The sequence below is a fragment of the Ascaphus truei genome, chromosome 10 (genome assembly GCF_040206685.1).
Source record: "Ascaphus truei isolate aAscTru1 chromosome 10, aAscTru1.hap1, whole genome shotgun sequence".
In the NCBI taxonomy this organism is placed as follows: domain Eukaryota; kingdom Metazoa; phylum Chordata; class Amphibia; order Anura; family Ascaphidae; genus Ascaphus; species Ascaphus truei.
In genome coordinates this window covers 39837881-39854458 of record NC_134492.1, presented here as the reverse complement: position 1 = coordinate 39854458, position 16578 = coordinate 39837881, and the positions used below count along the sequence as shown (strand labels likewise).

The window sequence follows — 16578 nt, the reverse complement described above, 5'->3', positions numbered from 1 at the left end:
GAGGTCAAGAGTAGTAGAAGTTTGAGTCCGTGGTCCAGGTCACTGGAATGCAAGATAGAACAAGGCACGGCAAGGCAGGGCAGGGCAAAACAGACTGTTTGCAACGAGCACAACGTCGCAAGTAAAGAACTATTATGCTCAGCCGATTTGCAGAGGCAATCTCTGAATTTATAAAGGAGGAACAGCCAATAGGAGAACGGCTGCATAGCAGAAGCTGATACTAGAATCAGGTCCCTGATTCGGTGCTCGGCGGGGCCTGCATAGCAGGCACTGATGAAACACCAGCTGAACCAAGTCTGGATGAAAATCGGGGTGGAGCCTGCACCCGATCCTGACATCTCACAGGTGGAGCCTGCGCCTGATCCTCAGTTGGATAAATACCCAGATATGTAAGGGGAGTCTCTTTTCACCTGTAATTAAAGTTTATTTGTAATACTTTTACTACATTACTGGGTAGTGTCAAGTTTAGGGCCTCAAATGTAACCAAGTTGATCTTATATCCTGTGTAAATTGTGGCAGTTTCGTCAAAGGTCAGGTCAGCGTTAGAATTACATTGTCTCTGAATAACAATATTTTGTATTCACTCTTCCCTATTGTTACCCCTAAGGTGTCTGCGTTTCTCCAGATCGCACATACCAAGGGTTCGATCGCTAATGCAAGCAGTAAGGGTTATAGGGTGCATGTCTCATACCATTCTTAATCTGGACTATGTGTTCGCTCCTGTTAATTTAATGTAAGCTGAGGGGGACCGGTTTAAAGCCATGATTCCCTCCATGATGGGACCTCTGAATCTGAATTCCTCTACTGTCGATCTCAAGAAGGCCCAAAGGCCCTAAGGCTTTCTAGACTTAATAGTAGTGCTTTTTTCCTTTTGACTTTTGTACATGATCTATAAGATTAATCATTTTTCTAGTATTGTCCGAAGCTTGTCTGTTGATTATAAGCCCCACTTGGTCCGGCTGTATTAGTCTAGGCAGTATACTATATATTTTGAGATCACAATTTAGTAGCGAGATTGGTCTCTAGTTCTCGCATCTGAGCATAATCCTTCCCCTCCTTATATATTCGCCTTTGACATTGTCTGTGGGATTTTTTCGCCTTCCATAAAGGCATTTGTTAATTTTAATAGATGTGGGGCCAAGATGTTGAAGTATTTTTTTGTAGTAAATGTTGGATAACTCAATCCGGTCCCGGGGCCTTTGCTGTTTTTAGATTTTTAACCACGTCCCTCAGTTCAAGTTCTGTTATTTTAGCATTCAACCCCAAAAGTTCTTCAGTCAACCCAGGGAGGCTGCAGTTTTGATGATAGTTTATTATTTTGTTTTTTTTTAGCTTCTGTTTGAGTCTGGTTATGTTCTAGATTATATAAATCTGTATAGAATTTGCTAAACTCTCTGGCAATCCCCTCAGGATCATGTGTGACATTCCCTTTCTTTGTAGCATATACCCCCATTTTTGCCTTGATACCTTTTAGTTTATTGGCTAATAATTTCTTGGCTTTATTGCCTTTTTCATAAAAGAGCAGCCTCGTCCATCTCAAGGCTTTCTCTACTTCTTCCAGCTGTATATTCCTAAACTCCCCTTGGAGGCTCATTATTTCCTTAAATATCTTTTTATTGGAAGTCTCTTTGTGGCCTAATTTTTAGTATAGTTATCTCTTCAGTTAATTTCTTTATGGTTTTGGCCTTTTCTCTTTTCCTGTGAGTCACTATAGAAATTCATGTCCCACTTATGTGAACCTTATGTGCTTCCCACAGCATGGCCTCTGAGTCTACACTTCCCTCATTATTATCAAAATAATCTTTCATGGATTCTGCAATTTTATTTTCTATCTCTAGGTGACTCAGAACGGAGTCATTAAATCTCCAAGTAAACTGCCTTGGGGGCACCAAGGGGGTTTTAATTGTATTTCTATAGGTGCATGGTCCGACCATGTGATGGTGCCTATGTCTGTTGTCAGGCTTGCGTGGCTCAATTGTAGGCTAATAAAAAAGTAGTCCAATCTGGAGTATGAATGGTGTGATGTCGAATAGAATATATAATCTCTTTGGGTGTTGTTTCGAGATCTTCAGGTGTCTTACAACGGCAAATTTTACATCATGGATCTAAATTTTGCAGCTTTGTTATCGGAATGTTTTAGTGGTTTGTGTCTTTACTTTCTTTGGTCTATCTAGGTCATTATTGAGGGTCATGTTTAAGTCTCCTCCAATAATAACAGAGTCTCGCGCCCATTTCTTTAGGTCCGTCAATATCCCCTCTAGAAATTTCTCCTGATGGTCATTTGGTACATACATATTGGCTACAGTGATTAACCTCCACTCGTGGTCTCTAGGATACACTTAGGGAAGTTGGGTGGGTGAGCATCAAGGGTGCAATGTTAAACTATCAGTTCCTCTGTATACGTTATACCTGTGCTCCTGCCGGGTCTTTTGTTCTGGAGATCCCCTGCGCTGTCCTTCCCTCGTTGTCTGGTTGGGCCCTCCTCCAGTTGCTGGGGGTGATCTCTTCTTGGGTTAAAGCTCAGGCTCTCCATCAGACCCTCCGCTTCCTCCTGTGTTCGGATCGAGAGCTGTCTTATGTCTTTTACGACAATCAGGTGAAAGGGAAATCCCCACATATATCTAATCCCTTTGTTTCTGAGGGTAGTTGGCACCTGTCTCAGCTCTTTTCTTCTTTCAATGGTGATCATTGTGAGATCATTGAATATTTGGATCGAGGCCCCTTTTCTAAATCAATATCCGCGTCTCCTCTGAGCCTGCAAATGTTAAGGATCTTATCTTTAGTTGTAAAATAATGTCGTTTTATGAGCCCGTCTCTATTCGTGTTCGGATTGTTGCTGCGTCGGGCTAAGACCCTGTGGGCCCTGTTTTCAACAGGGATTCCTCCTTGATGTCCAGGACTAGAATCTGAATAATCTGATGAGATATGCCTGTAATTGTTCTCCTGGAACTGCTTTAAGCACATTCCTGATTCTCAGGTTCTCTCGTCTGTAACAGGGGACTTATCCCTGTTCAGTAATGTTCCTTTAATCTAGCAGTGTGGTAGTTAATTATTAAACACCACCTGCCTGATTAGATTGTTTACAAAAAGCCTGCCTTTGAGACAGGAAGTGACTCTCTTTAGCTCTGACTGAGAGCTGACCTTTGAAGAGACAGAGCAGAGGTTCTTGAGTCCCAGGAGAGACTGACCAAAAGAAACCCAGATCTCTGGAGCTGACCAGTCTTGAGCTCTGCCAGCCACACAGCAGAGCTGATTGCAAGACACCAAATAAGACTTCTAAACCTGGATGCTGATATTTTTCTGTGCACGCACGGGTGCGGTTCCAGGAGAGCAGAGAAGCTTACTCTACAGCAACTAAACAGATAAGACTTTCCTTATTAAGAGACTGCTTATATCTGCTTATTTTCATGTTATGTGTTTGGGCTGGGAGAAGCTTAACTAATGGAGATGTGAACTAATTGCAAGGATTTCACTAGAAATACTCCCAAGTGAATGGAAGCTTTGTTCCCCCCCCCCCCCTGTGTTTGGATAATATCCTGATGAAAAGGAAAAGGCACAATAAAGCCTATTATAATTTCACATTATAAACGTCTCCAAATTGTGTACCTCTGTGAACGTCCGTCTACATCGTCTTTACCGATTCTTCCGTTCCTCTATGTTGTCCTTTAACTGGGAAAATTCCTTCGAGATCCTGTACATGTCTTCCTCCATGTTTGTCTTTATAGAGCGTCCGCCATTTTTGATTTCCAGGTCTCCCATTTTATTGTGTTTTTCTGAAAGAGTGATTCTTGGTCTGCGTTTTTAATTCTTGTCTTTTCTCTTCGCAAGTCCAGCTCCTAGATCGTCCCGGAGTGTCTATGCGGGGAGCCGCCATCTTCCAGCCTCTCACCTAGCGTGCTGTTCTTGGTAAAAAAAACTAGTAACATCTTGCTGAGTCGGGGATTTTTATTTGTGTTTTTTGGTGGCATACTTGTGGGCAAACTTCTTCTTGTATCTTCTGTTTGCTTTTTATAATCTTTTCTATTATTTTAGCATATCTTGGCAGTCCATTCTGGTGTGTGTCGGCAGAGCTTTTCACTTAAGCTGCCATCCTTCAACGCGCTGCGCATGCTCCCCCTTGAATGTAGTTTTTATTTCATATCAAAAACCCAAATCCCTTCTTCATATGTATGTAACACTGTTTCCACCCCCCCTCCCCCCAATCGCAGATAGGGACCCTGTGGAGAAATCTACATATGTTACCAGGTGTGGTGCAATACCTGATAGGCTCACAGGAGGCCTGAACCTCCGCCACTGGGAGCCTGGGGTGTATCCTGGAACGTACTGCTTACAGCGCCTCCACCTGTGCAGGGATTCTAGTGTGCAGAATAACCCCTTACACAGGAACCACATACAGTAAGTACTTACACCGGAGTATGGATAAAACAGTTTACTATATGCCCTACAACATAACACATCATTACATAACATTGCATTGGGTGCAAGGGGCACCTATCTCCCTTCGTAGGCCCTTGGCCTCTCCGCCCCAATAGTAACCCAACCATACATTGCCCACATTGATTGGGTGCTCGACACCAGTGTCCTGGACCCCCACCCAGATGTGTGGCAGCGCTGCTCACGTTTGTATAGTTGGTGCACTTACAGATACCTGCCCGGGCACGTCCGTGCCCGGGTGTAACGATCTTCAAAAAGGGTCTGACGCAGGAACAGGAATCCGCCTCCGCGGTGTCCCACCTCTGTGTGAGGTGTCTCCCTCGGGGAGCGTCTGACCCACAGAATGTCTCTCACGGTAAAGCCTGTCTGAGCCCAGACGCAGGCCTCGATCACCACGTGCAACTGGCACCGGTGATATCACATAACACTGGGCACTATAGAAAGCAACCCCCCCTTGCACTGACTATCCTGCTCAGCTAAGGTGGCAGCATCCCTCTCTTGGGTCTGTCCCTAGCTGCAGCAACTTACTGGTGACTCAGGGCTATCTGGGGCCTGGGGGGTAACCTGGCTTAGTATGCAGAGGCTACTGCTCCCTACACACACCCTTCCCCAACCTGCTCCCATCTCTCACTCTCTCATGTCCTTCACAGTCTGCTTCCTGACTGCACACAACAATGTAGCCAATTCCCTGCTGCAGAGAATCTGTCAGCCTTAGTGGCTGTCAGGCTGCATGTGATCTGTGGTTAAGGGCAGTCCCCAGAGGCTGCTGGGAGTTGTAGTCCACTCAGGACCTCTTTAGCATTGGGGCTGCATGCTCTATGTGTAATGGCCGCCGCTACTCTCCACTGAGCCTGCGCAACTCTGTAATGGCCGCCGCATCGCCCTAACTGCTCAGGCGCCACTTCTAGGGGTCCCTGCACTACGGAGCACCATCGGTGACCTGCCTCCCTCTCTGCAATGGCCTCCGCATCTCCTGGGGCTACACTGCGCAGGCGCGAGCTTCTGCATATGCGCGAATGCAAACAAAATGGCGGTGACTGGCTGTAGATGCCGCCGAGAGCTCCTGGCAACGCGCTCACCCCTACAGCTCCCTGACACAGCGCAGGGGTACCCCCTACTCCGCGCAGGTGAGGGGCGCCAGGGGAGACCCTGTTACATGTACATAACGGAGATCTGGTAATTCCTGGAATGCAGCAGTGAGGATATAACATAGTTCAAAGTATTTTAGAGAAGTAATGTTTCAGTGCTTGAATGCAGGAAGCTTTAGAAATAAACAAGCAGGATATTTGTGTGCTCAATTTGTAAGCTGTTTAGGCTAAGAAAAGAAGGGAGGTTCAATATGTTGGTTTGGAAATAGGGAAGAAAGCAGCTCTGAGTGGTCACAAGTTTGGACATTTTTAGTGGGCCCCATAAATACGACTGTTCTGCTCAGGAATTGCAAATGATTTGAGGATCTTACAGTGATAGCGGGAAGTTGAAGGCAAAGCTTGTAAAATACACAAGCATGAATGAAATTATTTGATTTTGTGTTTGTTGATGATAAAGAGGGACACTGCTGCTTTTTATCCTCACTGCAATGCATTAGCGATTAACACGAGCTGTGCCTTCCCAACTTTGAATGAGGTCAGAAGCATTGACTTATGGAAGTGGTGCTCTGAATGGCCTGCATGAGCCCAGGGGAACAGGACAATGTGCCTTTGTGGGAGCCCAACAGAAGCTTGGCAATAGGTTAACCAAGCAGAGTTTTTGTAAATCCCCACCTCCAACAACAGCAAAGAACTCCTTCATCATTAGTTTTTTTTTCTTCTGCCTTTTCTCAATTACTAGCTAAACAGAGAAAGGGAAAAAAGTCTTCCTGCAGGTCAAAAAAGTCAGGGTCTCCTGTTTGCCTCACACAATAATCCTTTGAGTAGGAGAAGAAGTAAATTATTATTATTTTGCTAATTTTTTGCATAGTGTCGCTGGCATGCACAGCATTCAATATCCTGGATTCCTGACACAATTAAGAAGCAAAATGAGTGAGATTTATGGTTTCTGTGCTAACACATGAAATGTGAATAGAGAGTTTCTGACTTCATAGAGTCAGAGTCTGTTTAGTCCGTCTCCAACACCACAGATACTAAAAAGAAGAAAAAGGGACACCAAACAAGCCTGGATCCAAAGTCATTAAACCAACTGTTGTCCTGGAACTCAATCATCACAAGGAATCTAAGACGCTCCAACTGCCACTAAAACAGACACACAATGATGGCATTCACTCTTTTTGGTAGGATGAGTCTGGCAACTTTTAAAGTGGCAGTCAGTGATACACGGGTCCCTATTCCATATATATATATATCATCTTCAGCCCTTGTCGTTCCACTACTGGATGAAAGCCTTGTCAAGGATCTTCTTAGTACTGCGGTGGCAAGCTTCTCTTCTTCACGTTGTTACAATAAACTTTCTGATTTGATCCTCCCATATTACTTTTGCTTGTTCTGTTCTTTTAATTTCCATTGGAATCTTGTCAAGTACCATTTTTATCCAACAATGGTTATTTCTCCTCGCGATATGTCCAGCCCACTGCCATTTTAATTTCTTCACCTTGTGATGATGTCACAGACTTGTTTGGTTTCCAACCCACTCATTCTTTTTCCTTTCTCTTCAAGTAATACCCAGCATACATCTCTCCACATCATGCTTGCATTTCGGGTCCAAGTAAGCACAGGCAAAATACACTGGTTGAAACTTTCCTCTTCAGACACAGTGGAACATTTCCTTGAAAGATTGTTTTTTTTGTTCCAAATGCCTTCCATCCCATCTTCATTCTCCTATTGATTGCATTCAAATCCACCCCCACATTGATATCCAGTGGGGCCTGACTGACACTTTGAAAAATCTTGTAAGTGATTGGAAGTAGACTGATTGTTCTGCAGTTCTTGAGGTATTTGTTCTTTGCATGCTTCCTTGTCGATAAGGATAGCTATAGCATTATTTTATTGTTCTGGAATATTCCTGTTCTTCAAGTAGCATATAAAAAGTTTTACAAGGATTTTCTGTTTTCTGTACTTCTTGTTATTTTTGCCACATGTCCAGAAGATATGCACTAACAAATCAGAGAAGTTGGTGGACCTCCATATGAATCTCAGCAAGATCAAAGTGACATTCAACAAATCTGTAAATTCTACAAAGATCGAAATAAATGGAATAGAACTAGAGGTTGGCCAGCAAGTATAAATTGATGGGATCCTTTCTAATGAAATGAATAGGAGAATGAAGATGAGATGACCACATTTTAAAGGAACAAGACAATCTTTCAAGGCAAACCTCCACTGTGCCTCACGAGGAAAGTGTTTGACTAGTGTATTCTGCTTGTGCTTACATATGCATGTGACACTTGGACCCTAAATGCAAAGATAATTCAGAAGCTTCACACAACTCTAATAAGCATGGAGCGATGTACAGTATGTTGGATATTACCCAAAGTACAGGAAAGAGATGATGTGAGATATTCCCTTTCTTCATAGGACCATCAGGAAAAAGCAGAGACAAATATCACCTTTCTAGAGTGGTCGTGTGCCTGTAATCCTGTTCTGTATTAATGTGTTCAGTTGCTGCTATAACATGCACATAGTGTGCTGTTGATGGTTACCTTGTAAACATATTTCTTCAGGTGAGAGCTTTTCACAGGGATTTGGTGTCGACAAGTCAAACATATTCTGTACATTATAAATATCACGCAATTAACTGAAATGCTTGGTATGATTCACAGTGAGAATGGGTGGTGTGGAATGCATGTGCTGCTTTTCCAGATGTGAAAAAAAATGTAACCTCAAAATGATTTACATTATTCCCCACGACATACTGTAAATGCATTGGAGATTGTGTAATGAAGGGCTACTAAGATGTTACATGGTTTATATAAAAAAGACTGAAAGGACAGGATAGACTGAAAGACATTAATATGTACAGCTTGGAGAAGAGCAGGGAATTCTAGTAACTTTCAAATGCAGAAAGGGGTTTAGCAAAGCACACTAGGGAAGCATAATTTAGAGAGTAGAGGAATGCTGGACCAAAAGGTCATGCTCTGAAGCTGGAGGGTGGCAGGCTCAGAGGTAATTTGATGCATTACTTGACCAGGGAGGCTGCGAGGAAGCCCCCTCTCTTCTTTTAACAGTACCCACATAAAACATACAAATAACGACAGACTCGGTCTGGAGGTATAAAAGGCCACAGCTTTTGTTTATTATATAATGATGTAGTAAGTGCTATCCGCTGCCGGAATGCTCATTTAATAGGTTAAGTGCAGGGTCAGACGGGCTTTGACCCGCTGGCCCCATCAACCGTAGCCCGTGTGAACCGGCCGATGCCACGAGTGGGCTGGTGGAAATTACTACCATCCGTCCTGCCCACTTGCCTCAACCCCTGGGCTTTATCAGCCCCGAGCCCCGCCTGGCAAGGACAAGCACTTACCCCCCCCAACTGCCGCTGCGACAGAGGCAAACTGGTCAAACTGACCCCTCCATTCGGAACTTATCCTTTTTGTTCGTAAATGTAATCAGGATTCCTCCTGTAACTTTTCCAAAGTCCACAAAAGCCATGATACGCTTGTGTGTTAAGTGGGAGACAAGCAGATGTGTACTTACCAGAGGTGTTAGACATCTTACTGAAATGATGCCCCCTGCATTGTGGTATTCAGCGGCAAGCCATGTCCCTCTGCTTACGTGAACAAGATCTCACTGCAGTCTGATGATTTTGCTATGGTCATTTGATGCTACTGCAGTCCGGAGTGTAGGGGCCTGCTGGCCTTTCCAGAGTTTGGGCGCTCTGCTGGCCTTTCCAGAGTTTGGGCGCTCTGCTGGCCTTTCCAGAGTTTGGGCGCTCTGCTGGCCTTTCCAGAGTTTGGGCGCCCTGCTGGCCTATACGGAGTACGTGCACCCTGATGGCCTACATGGAGGTCGGGCGCCCTGCTGGCCTATCCGGAGATCTGCGCCCTGCTGGCCTATACGTAGATCCAGCTCTCTGCTGGCCTGTTTGTGAGTTCTGCTTGCCTTCGTGCTGCAATATTTGGGCAGAAGCGTATCTGCTCTTCTGCCTTTTTTGGGGCAGATGCTTGGACGCTGTTTACGTTTTGCAGAAGATTGAAAAAGAGGACACTAACCGCTATTGGTTGCATACTCTTCTGACCATGGTAAAGTCAGAGGTGCGCCACAAATATCTAAAACAATTACCACAACAAAACGTTCTGAAAAAATATTTGATCAATTTGTGCTATTTGGATACACTTCTTTGTGTGGAATCTTTGTAGGTATCTTTTGCAGCAGATGCTTGGACTCTCTGCCAGCTGTCGCAGCAGAAGCTTAGAAATTCTGCTAATTTTTTAGTGATTTTTTTCTCTTGTTTCTTGCTTTGTGATATTTTTTCTCCCACCTTTTGAGGGAGATTGCTTTGGTATATGCCCATTTGTTGGTACCGTACTGGCATAGGAGCGATGTAGAAAAAATGTCTCTCCATGCCAGTACAGGGTTCCTTGCCATGAGAAATGTTTTTGTTGATTGTTCTCGAATAGATGGATAACTGTTATTAGGAAGAGAGGAGGGAGCCTTGTAGGCACTGGTGGAGTCTGATTTGTTGAAAGTTTTTGTCCTATCCCCACCTGGGCAGGCTTAATCCCCATTTGCTGGTACCGGCATGGAGGGACTAAGAGAAATGGAATGATCAGTAGGAATAGTTCCCCTTTTACACATTGTTGGGGATTTTCTTTTTCATATTACAAGTGTTACTTCGTTTATGGCTATGGCCATTAGTTGTGCCTTGCGGTCCAAATGTGGCTTGTGAGTCACCATTTCACATCCTCTACTGTAGGCTGTTTATGTCTGTCTCAGGCTTCCTACTCAGATATCCCTATTTCCCCACTCCACGTCTCTCTTTTTTAACCCTTTCATAACCCGGTACTAAAACTGAAATGTTAGCAAGTCTTTGATTTTTTTGCTTTCGACATTATCTGACATCTAACATTGAGCGAACAAATATAACACCCAAGCAAAACAGATTGAGAATTTTCTCAGGGGGCCATAAATGTTTATATATTCATAACAAAAAGCAGATAGAAAGAAGCTGTTGTGCGGGAGTGAGAACTTCTGGAACAAGGGTATCAGTTCCCCCTGTCAGCTAAATGACAATCCTCCATTTTGCAAAAGAATAGTTTTCGCTAATATCCCTTTCAACAAACCTTGTACTTGTTTTGTACATTGACTCTTTTCTTTTTGTGATATAACCCTCCAATGTTATGCTGATTTTATTTTTGTTTTAGAAAAAAATAGCTGCCATCTCTTCCATAGGAGAAAGGAGTTTTCTACCTACTGATTCAATGCTCATAATATGAATTCTAAGGTGAAATAAAATGTAGGGCTCCAAGTACTCAATTTCCTGTGTTCATTGAATTATACCTTAAAAATATAACCTGTCTACAAGTGCGTTATTATGCCAGTACATTTGTAATTAATGTATTTGTCCTTTCCTGACTTATTAAAAAGCATTGAGATACAGAGCTCAGAAATACAGGGTCCCAGTGATGGATTCAGATGTCCCAATCGGGGATTGCAATAGTAATCACCGAAGCCACACAAAAAGAAAAATAACAATTACTCCTTCATCTTTAGGCACTTATCAGAAGTCAGAAAGGGTTTTGCATGGGAAACAAGACAGTATCCTAATCTGAATGTAACTGTAGCTGCATGTTGGTGGGTATTGCTGCTTTAAAAACATGCATAGCATAATATATCCTGGTAGCGGAGCTGCTTTCATCTGGTTTTGATAGATATTCAAAGTCTAGACTGGCACTAGATAAGTGTTGGTAGTTCCTGCCCTCACAAGCTCCCTTTTGGAATAAACCTCATTCCACTGGCCTCTTTTCTTTTTGCAATAGAGAAGCACATGCTTAATCAGGATTGCACATAACACATCCAATTTAATTGTTTTGGGGCTTCTTTGACGCACCAGCCTGAAATTATGTTCTGGCAGGATTGCAGCTTTAAATTGTTTTTGCTTTTATTGGGCTCATTCATATCTGGGTCTTTATGGCAGCACTATCTCTGATATTTTAGCACTTGTGGCTTCTGCATCTGTTGATTATTTTAGCTTTTACTAGATCTGTCAACTTTGCCTTTATTTTCACCCATGTATCTCTGTTATTTGAAAATGCAATAATACCTTTGTTCAAGAGTTTTCTATACCTTTATTCACACCTGGGCTTGTCACATTGCAGGAGTTTAGTTACTAAACAGAGGATATTGATAGTAACCAAAACTCCTGCAGGACCTTTTTTGCCATTTGAACTCCTAATGTAATGTGTATAATGTAACACAAAACTAAGATTTGGAAGGTTGAACCCCATTTAGTCAGACATGCCTACATACTGTATCTCAATCTGTCTGTTTAGCGAGAGATCTGTATTCCATGTGCCCTGTTTACTCACATGGAGATCAGCAGCGTATTGGTCTGCAGAGCATTGCTCTATCTGACTTTCTGCTTAGAGATATCTGCAGACCATCACTCATTCATTAAGAAAAAGATTTTCTGCACAATTGCTTTCAATTTTGTTCTCGTAGAGCAATATTTGCACCATTATGACTCTAATAATCTGCCAGGATATAGAATCACACATTCCAGTGAAGAAGAGTATACCTGCAGAACATCTCTCAATCTTTCACAGGGAGAGAGCTGCACAATATTCATTTACTCACTGTATATATGATGTGAAATATATATATCCATGCCATTTATGGCTAATAGTCTGCCCTTGTACTGACAGTAAACCCTGGTAAAAGCAGGTCTGCCAGTAGTGAACATGGGATTTCCCACCCTCCTTGGTGCTGCACCTAAGTGATAAGGGGAGGCAGTGACATCAGGCCTGGGCATGTCCAATCATGGGACAGACCTGGTGCCCTCTTTCTAGCTGTACTTAAGGGCAGTGCCGGCCCAAATTTAGTAGTGCCTCTCCCCACTTGAGAGAGGCAGGGATCACACAGGATTGCCTGGAGCTTGGCCTACTCTGTTCCTCTTCCCCTTGGGGGGAGAGTTAGTGATACCCTATACCCATGGTCCTGCTAGAGGACCAGGGAAGAGCTAGGACTGCTGCTGGTACCCTTGGCCTGTAGTGTAGGTCCAGGGACCATCCTCCAGTTGACCATCCCAGAGACTGCAGTGGGCAGAGACCTGCCTTGTTCCTGTACTGTACAGACCAAGAGAATAATCCCGTTCCTGTTGTTATACTCCCGCCTAGTGTGTGATCTTAATGGGGGGAGAGGTGATTAGTTCTACTGTAGAAGATCATCTTCATCTATCTGGAGCCTACAGCAGCGCTGCACTGCTAGAAAACCATGTGAGTAATGTACCCCAGAAACCTAATCCCGTGTCCCCACTACCACCGGCGGACAGCGCAGCCCTCATGTTACCAGCAGGTATCATGCACCACACGACCAGTAATGGCCAAATCTCCCACCGGGTGGGGGAAACAACGTTACATGTAGGTAGACACAGTGACAAATGTTAATGGGTTTATTGTATGAAATCTAATATTTTTTTCTCAGTTATTGGAAGAGAGATCTAGTGAGTAATAAACTGCTCTCGGCAGCACATTAGTTAACACTGCATTATGTTTCTGACAGCAAATGTTTCTGTGGTTACCAAAGCACAAGCACTTCTAAGGCCTGGGACATAGTGGTTTGCCGAGTGCGGAGGCGCGCTGAGGCTCAGGGAAAGCAGTGCTTTTCCTGGCCTTACACAGCGCGTCGTCCGTGGGCTGGTCTGGGGGCGGGCCAGTGACGTCACGAAGCTGGTTCGCCCTCATTGGGCGAACCGCTCACGTGACCGGCCCTGCGCTCCGGCAAGCAGGAAAATCTGAAGACTCGGTGAGACACACGCTTCCCCCAGCGTGCGGACGCATGCGCGAGCCCCTGCTAAAGCCGCTCTCATTGCGGCTGCAGGGGCTCAGTGCCGAGCAGCCGCGCGCCTCAGCACGGGGCGCTGACCATGCCCGAGGCCTAACTCTCTGTTTGGTTGTCCTGAGCTCTATAAAGTAACAATAATGTGTCTCATGACTGTACCCCACCATTGCAACAGGAGTGTTTTGTATGTTGCAGCTTTCCCCCTATACTGCTAAAGGAACCTTCCTCCGTAGGTCTGCGCATGGATTCCAGAATCCGCGGATTGGATGCTTAAAAATCCGCCAACGTATAGCTGAATCCGCCACGTGGATTGTCAGGGATAAAGAAAAATCCAGAAAAGTCGAATTGCCCTTTTTGAGACAGATTTGCAGAAATTTGCGAACTAAAAGGACCAGCGGATCCAAATCTGCAAAAAAATAAATCTCCCATCTCTAGTGCTGACCTAAAAATATTTTGTAAAGAATGTAACATTGTTATAATGTTCCTTAAACAGATTAAGCTATGCTTAAAGAAAATATTTGTCTGCTTTTATTTTTATTAATTAAGCATAAATTATTTCTCTTTGTGGCCTCTGACAGTGGGAGAGTTTGTCATCTGCCCTAATCATTATCAGAGAATCAGTATCAATAAGGGAGAGATTGGAGGCTTTGACTGACCCAGAACTAGCTCAGTCATGAAAAAATGTTACCTAAGGTAAACTGAAGGAGCTTTATAGTAGTTTAATCTAGCCAGACACACTCACTCTTGAGAGTTTATAATATATTTCCGCTGGTGCTAAGAGGGCTGGTCTCCTGGCATTTTATATAGCTCACACATAACTGCCTCAGTCATGTAGCCTTGTAGATCTTTAGGGGACATGTATTAGGCTCCTTGCAAATGTAGCTAAATAGATACACATTACACTTTATTCCTTCTGTCACTGTGTCAAATGTTAGAAACTTAATAATAAAGTTTATTTTTTATATTTGAATTAGATCTGCAAGGTTTACCCCATCTTAGACTTGGAGGAAGTCACCCTGTCTGTTGTTTTTCCCTAATTCTGCCTATTCTTCATATAACCGCTCCACTTGATTCAATGATGCTGAGAGATGTATGTTAAAAATGTATCTTGTTGTCAGTTTTACAGCACAATTGGACTTGATCAGTGCTAGGCCGCGCTTATAGTGCCGGCGACGCGACGTTGCCCGAAAACAAATACATTCCCGCTGCCGCGTGCGCTTATAGTGCACACAACGGCAACAAGCGACGGAGCGACGACGCCGCCGTCGTGAAAATCTGAAGCCGGCAAAATTTGATTTTTCAAGGGCCGCCGCGTCACGTGACGGCCGCTGAACAAATCAAATTGCCGGAATACCGCGACCCCGCCAACCGGCGAAACATAACTTTTGCCGGTGGCGACGGGTGACGTCACCCGCCGTGTCGCCGTCGCCAACGACGGCACTATAGGCACGGCCTTAGAATTGTGATGGTCTAGAGGCTAATGCTACTTCCATTTCTTCCCCCTGGAACACCACTACTTTTGTATCGACAGGCTAATATGGTTTGTATTTAAAGAAATACAGGTTAGGATTTTTGTTACTTTTTTTTACCAACCATAACTTTTTAAATGTTTGGTTATACCCACTTACCAGCGTCACATTGTATATTCAGCAACTAATCTCACACAGATAAGACCCAAAATGTCAAAAAGCTGCCTATGAGTTGGTTTACTGGCTGTGCACTTCTTTACTCCATGCTGTGCTGTAATCCGGCATGCATAGGGGTCCATGTTAAAATGGATAAGAAGTAAAGAGTGACAAACTATGCTCATTGGCATGTAATTACCCAGAATCCCTAGCTGCAGTGGAAGCAGTGTTTGCTAAGCGATAATGGGGAAACAAAACATGAAAGAAAATAGGGGAGCACAGGGTGATAGATATATAACAAAGCCAATGCTCAAAATATGATAATAAAGATGTATTGTCATGCAGTGAGATGCTAATTAGCTGACTTTCATGTCATGTTTGCACTAAGGATCTTGAAAAGGGTTTTGAGCATCAGGAAGAGACTTCAGTTTAAGGGGTAACTGTACTCCTTAAGAAGGTAGTATCTATCTATTTATATATCATCACTAGGACCCAGCTTTTTTTTTATCATCACTGGAACCCAGTTAGAGAGTGCCCAGGTATTCTTTTTGTTCGATAATGGGGAAAGACAGGGTTGCAGACCTGTCTGACACATGCAAATACACCACAAGTGGTATTTTGTATTTGCTGTATTTAAAGAAATATATTTTAGGAAGCCTTTATCATTTTCTGCTTTTTAAGCATAAATATTGCATACAATTTTGTAAAATATGGTTAAACTAGCTTTCCCTTTTTTTTATGTTAAATAAATTAGAGTTTTTACGTCAGACACGGTACCACTGCATTTTTATGCCATTTCAAGTTCTGGACTTGATGAGTCTCCTTAGTGTGGGTCATTAACTAAGACTCATGATAGAATTAGGGAGGACTTCTAGAAGAAAAGTCACTGTTGAAATGTTTTTATGCTGAGTGGATAAAGAAGGTAATTTGAAGATGATGATGCTTTTGGTAAACTAAGCATATTTTTTCCCAAAAAGCAATGTAGTGATCACCAAAGTATAATGTCTTCTCATTCAATCTTTGTACTTCTGTCTCTAGGCAATCACATTGTAAAGAGCTGTGGGTAGGTTGAGTTTCAGTAACTAACATGTCAGTGAATGTCACATGATTTTCTCAGAAGTTTTTCTGAGTCACAACGTAGCAAGCATGCCTTCCATCAGGAACCAGTTAAAGCCACTTTGAAAATAGAGGTCTTTGCCAAATGCGTGTGCGCACCCTGGCTCTCAGGACACATGGCTGGCTGCAAATATGCCTTACAAGGACAGTGACATTTTTGGGGTTCAGATCCCTAAAAAAATTAACCTTTTCTTGAGTTTCAAATCCTTCTTGGGCGTTAAGTGACCAACAGGGAAATCTTCCTGTTGGCCAATGGTCAATGGATTATTCAAAACACAAATGTCTAGCGTGGCGCCCTCTTACAATACGGGTACAGGCAGTCCTCGGTTATCCGACACAATGCGTTACTCAAAATGGCGTTGTAAACCGAAACGTTGTAAAGCGAAACACGTTTCCCATAGGAACACTGTTTAAATGAAAGGTTCCGTTCCTGAAGGCATTTTTAACACTAAAATACACCAAATATTTTATGCAGG

The 16578-nt window shown here is 43.4% G+C and overlaps 1 protein-coding gene across 9 annotated transcripts in view; it reads left to right on the top strand.

The window, feature by feature from the left end:
• The window catches only part of DNM3 (dynamin 3), a 292881-nt gene that overhangs the window by 211732 nt on the left and 64571 nt on the right, over positions 1-16578 (top strand). Inside the window, exon 22 of one of the 9 annotated variants that reach the window (XM_075616720.1) lies at positions 13595-13859. The exons of the other annotated variants lie outside the window; for them this stretch is intronic. Coding sequence (XP_075472835.1) covers positions 13595-13781 — 187 coding nt within the window. The 3' untranslated portion in view covers positions 13782-13859. Of the gene's footprint in view, positions 1-13594; positions 13860-16578 lie in introns of those variants that run through there. 9 annotated transcript variants of the gene reach the window in all.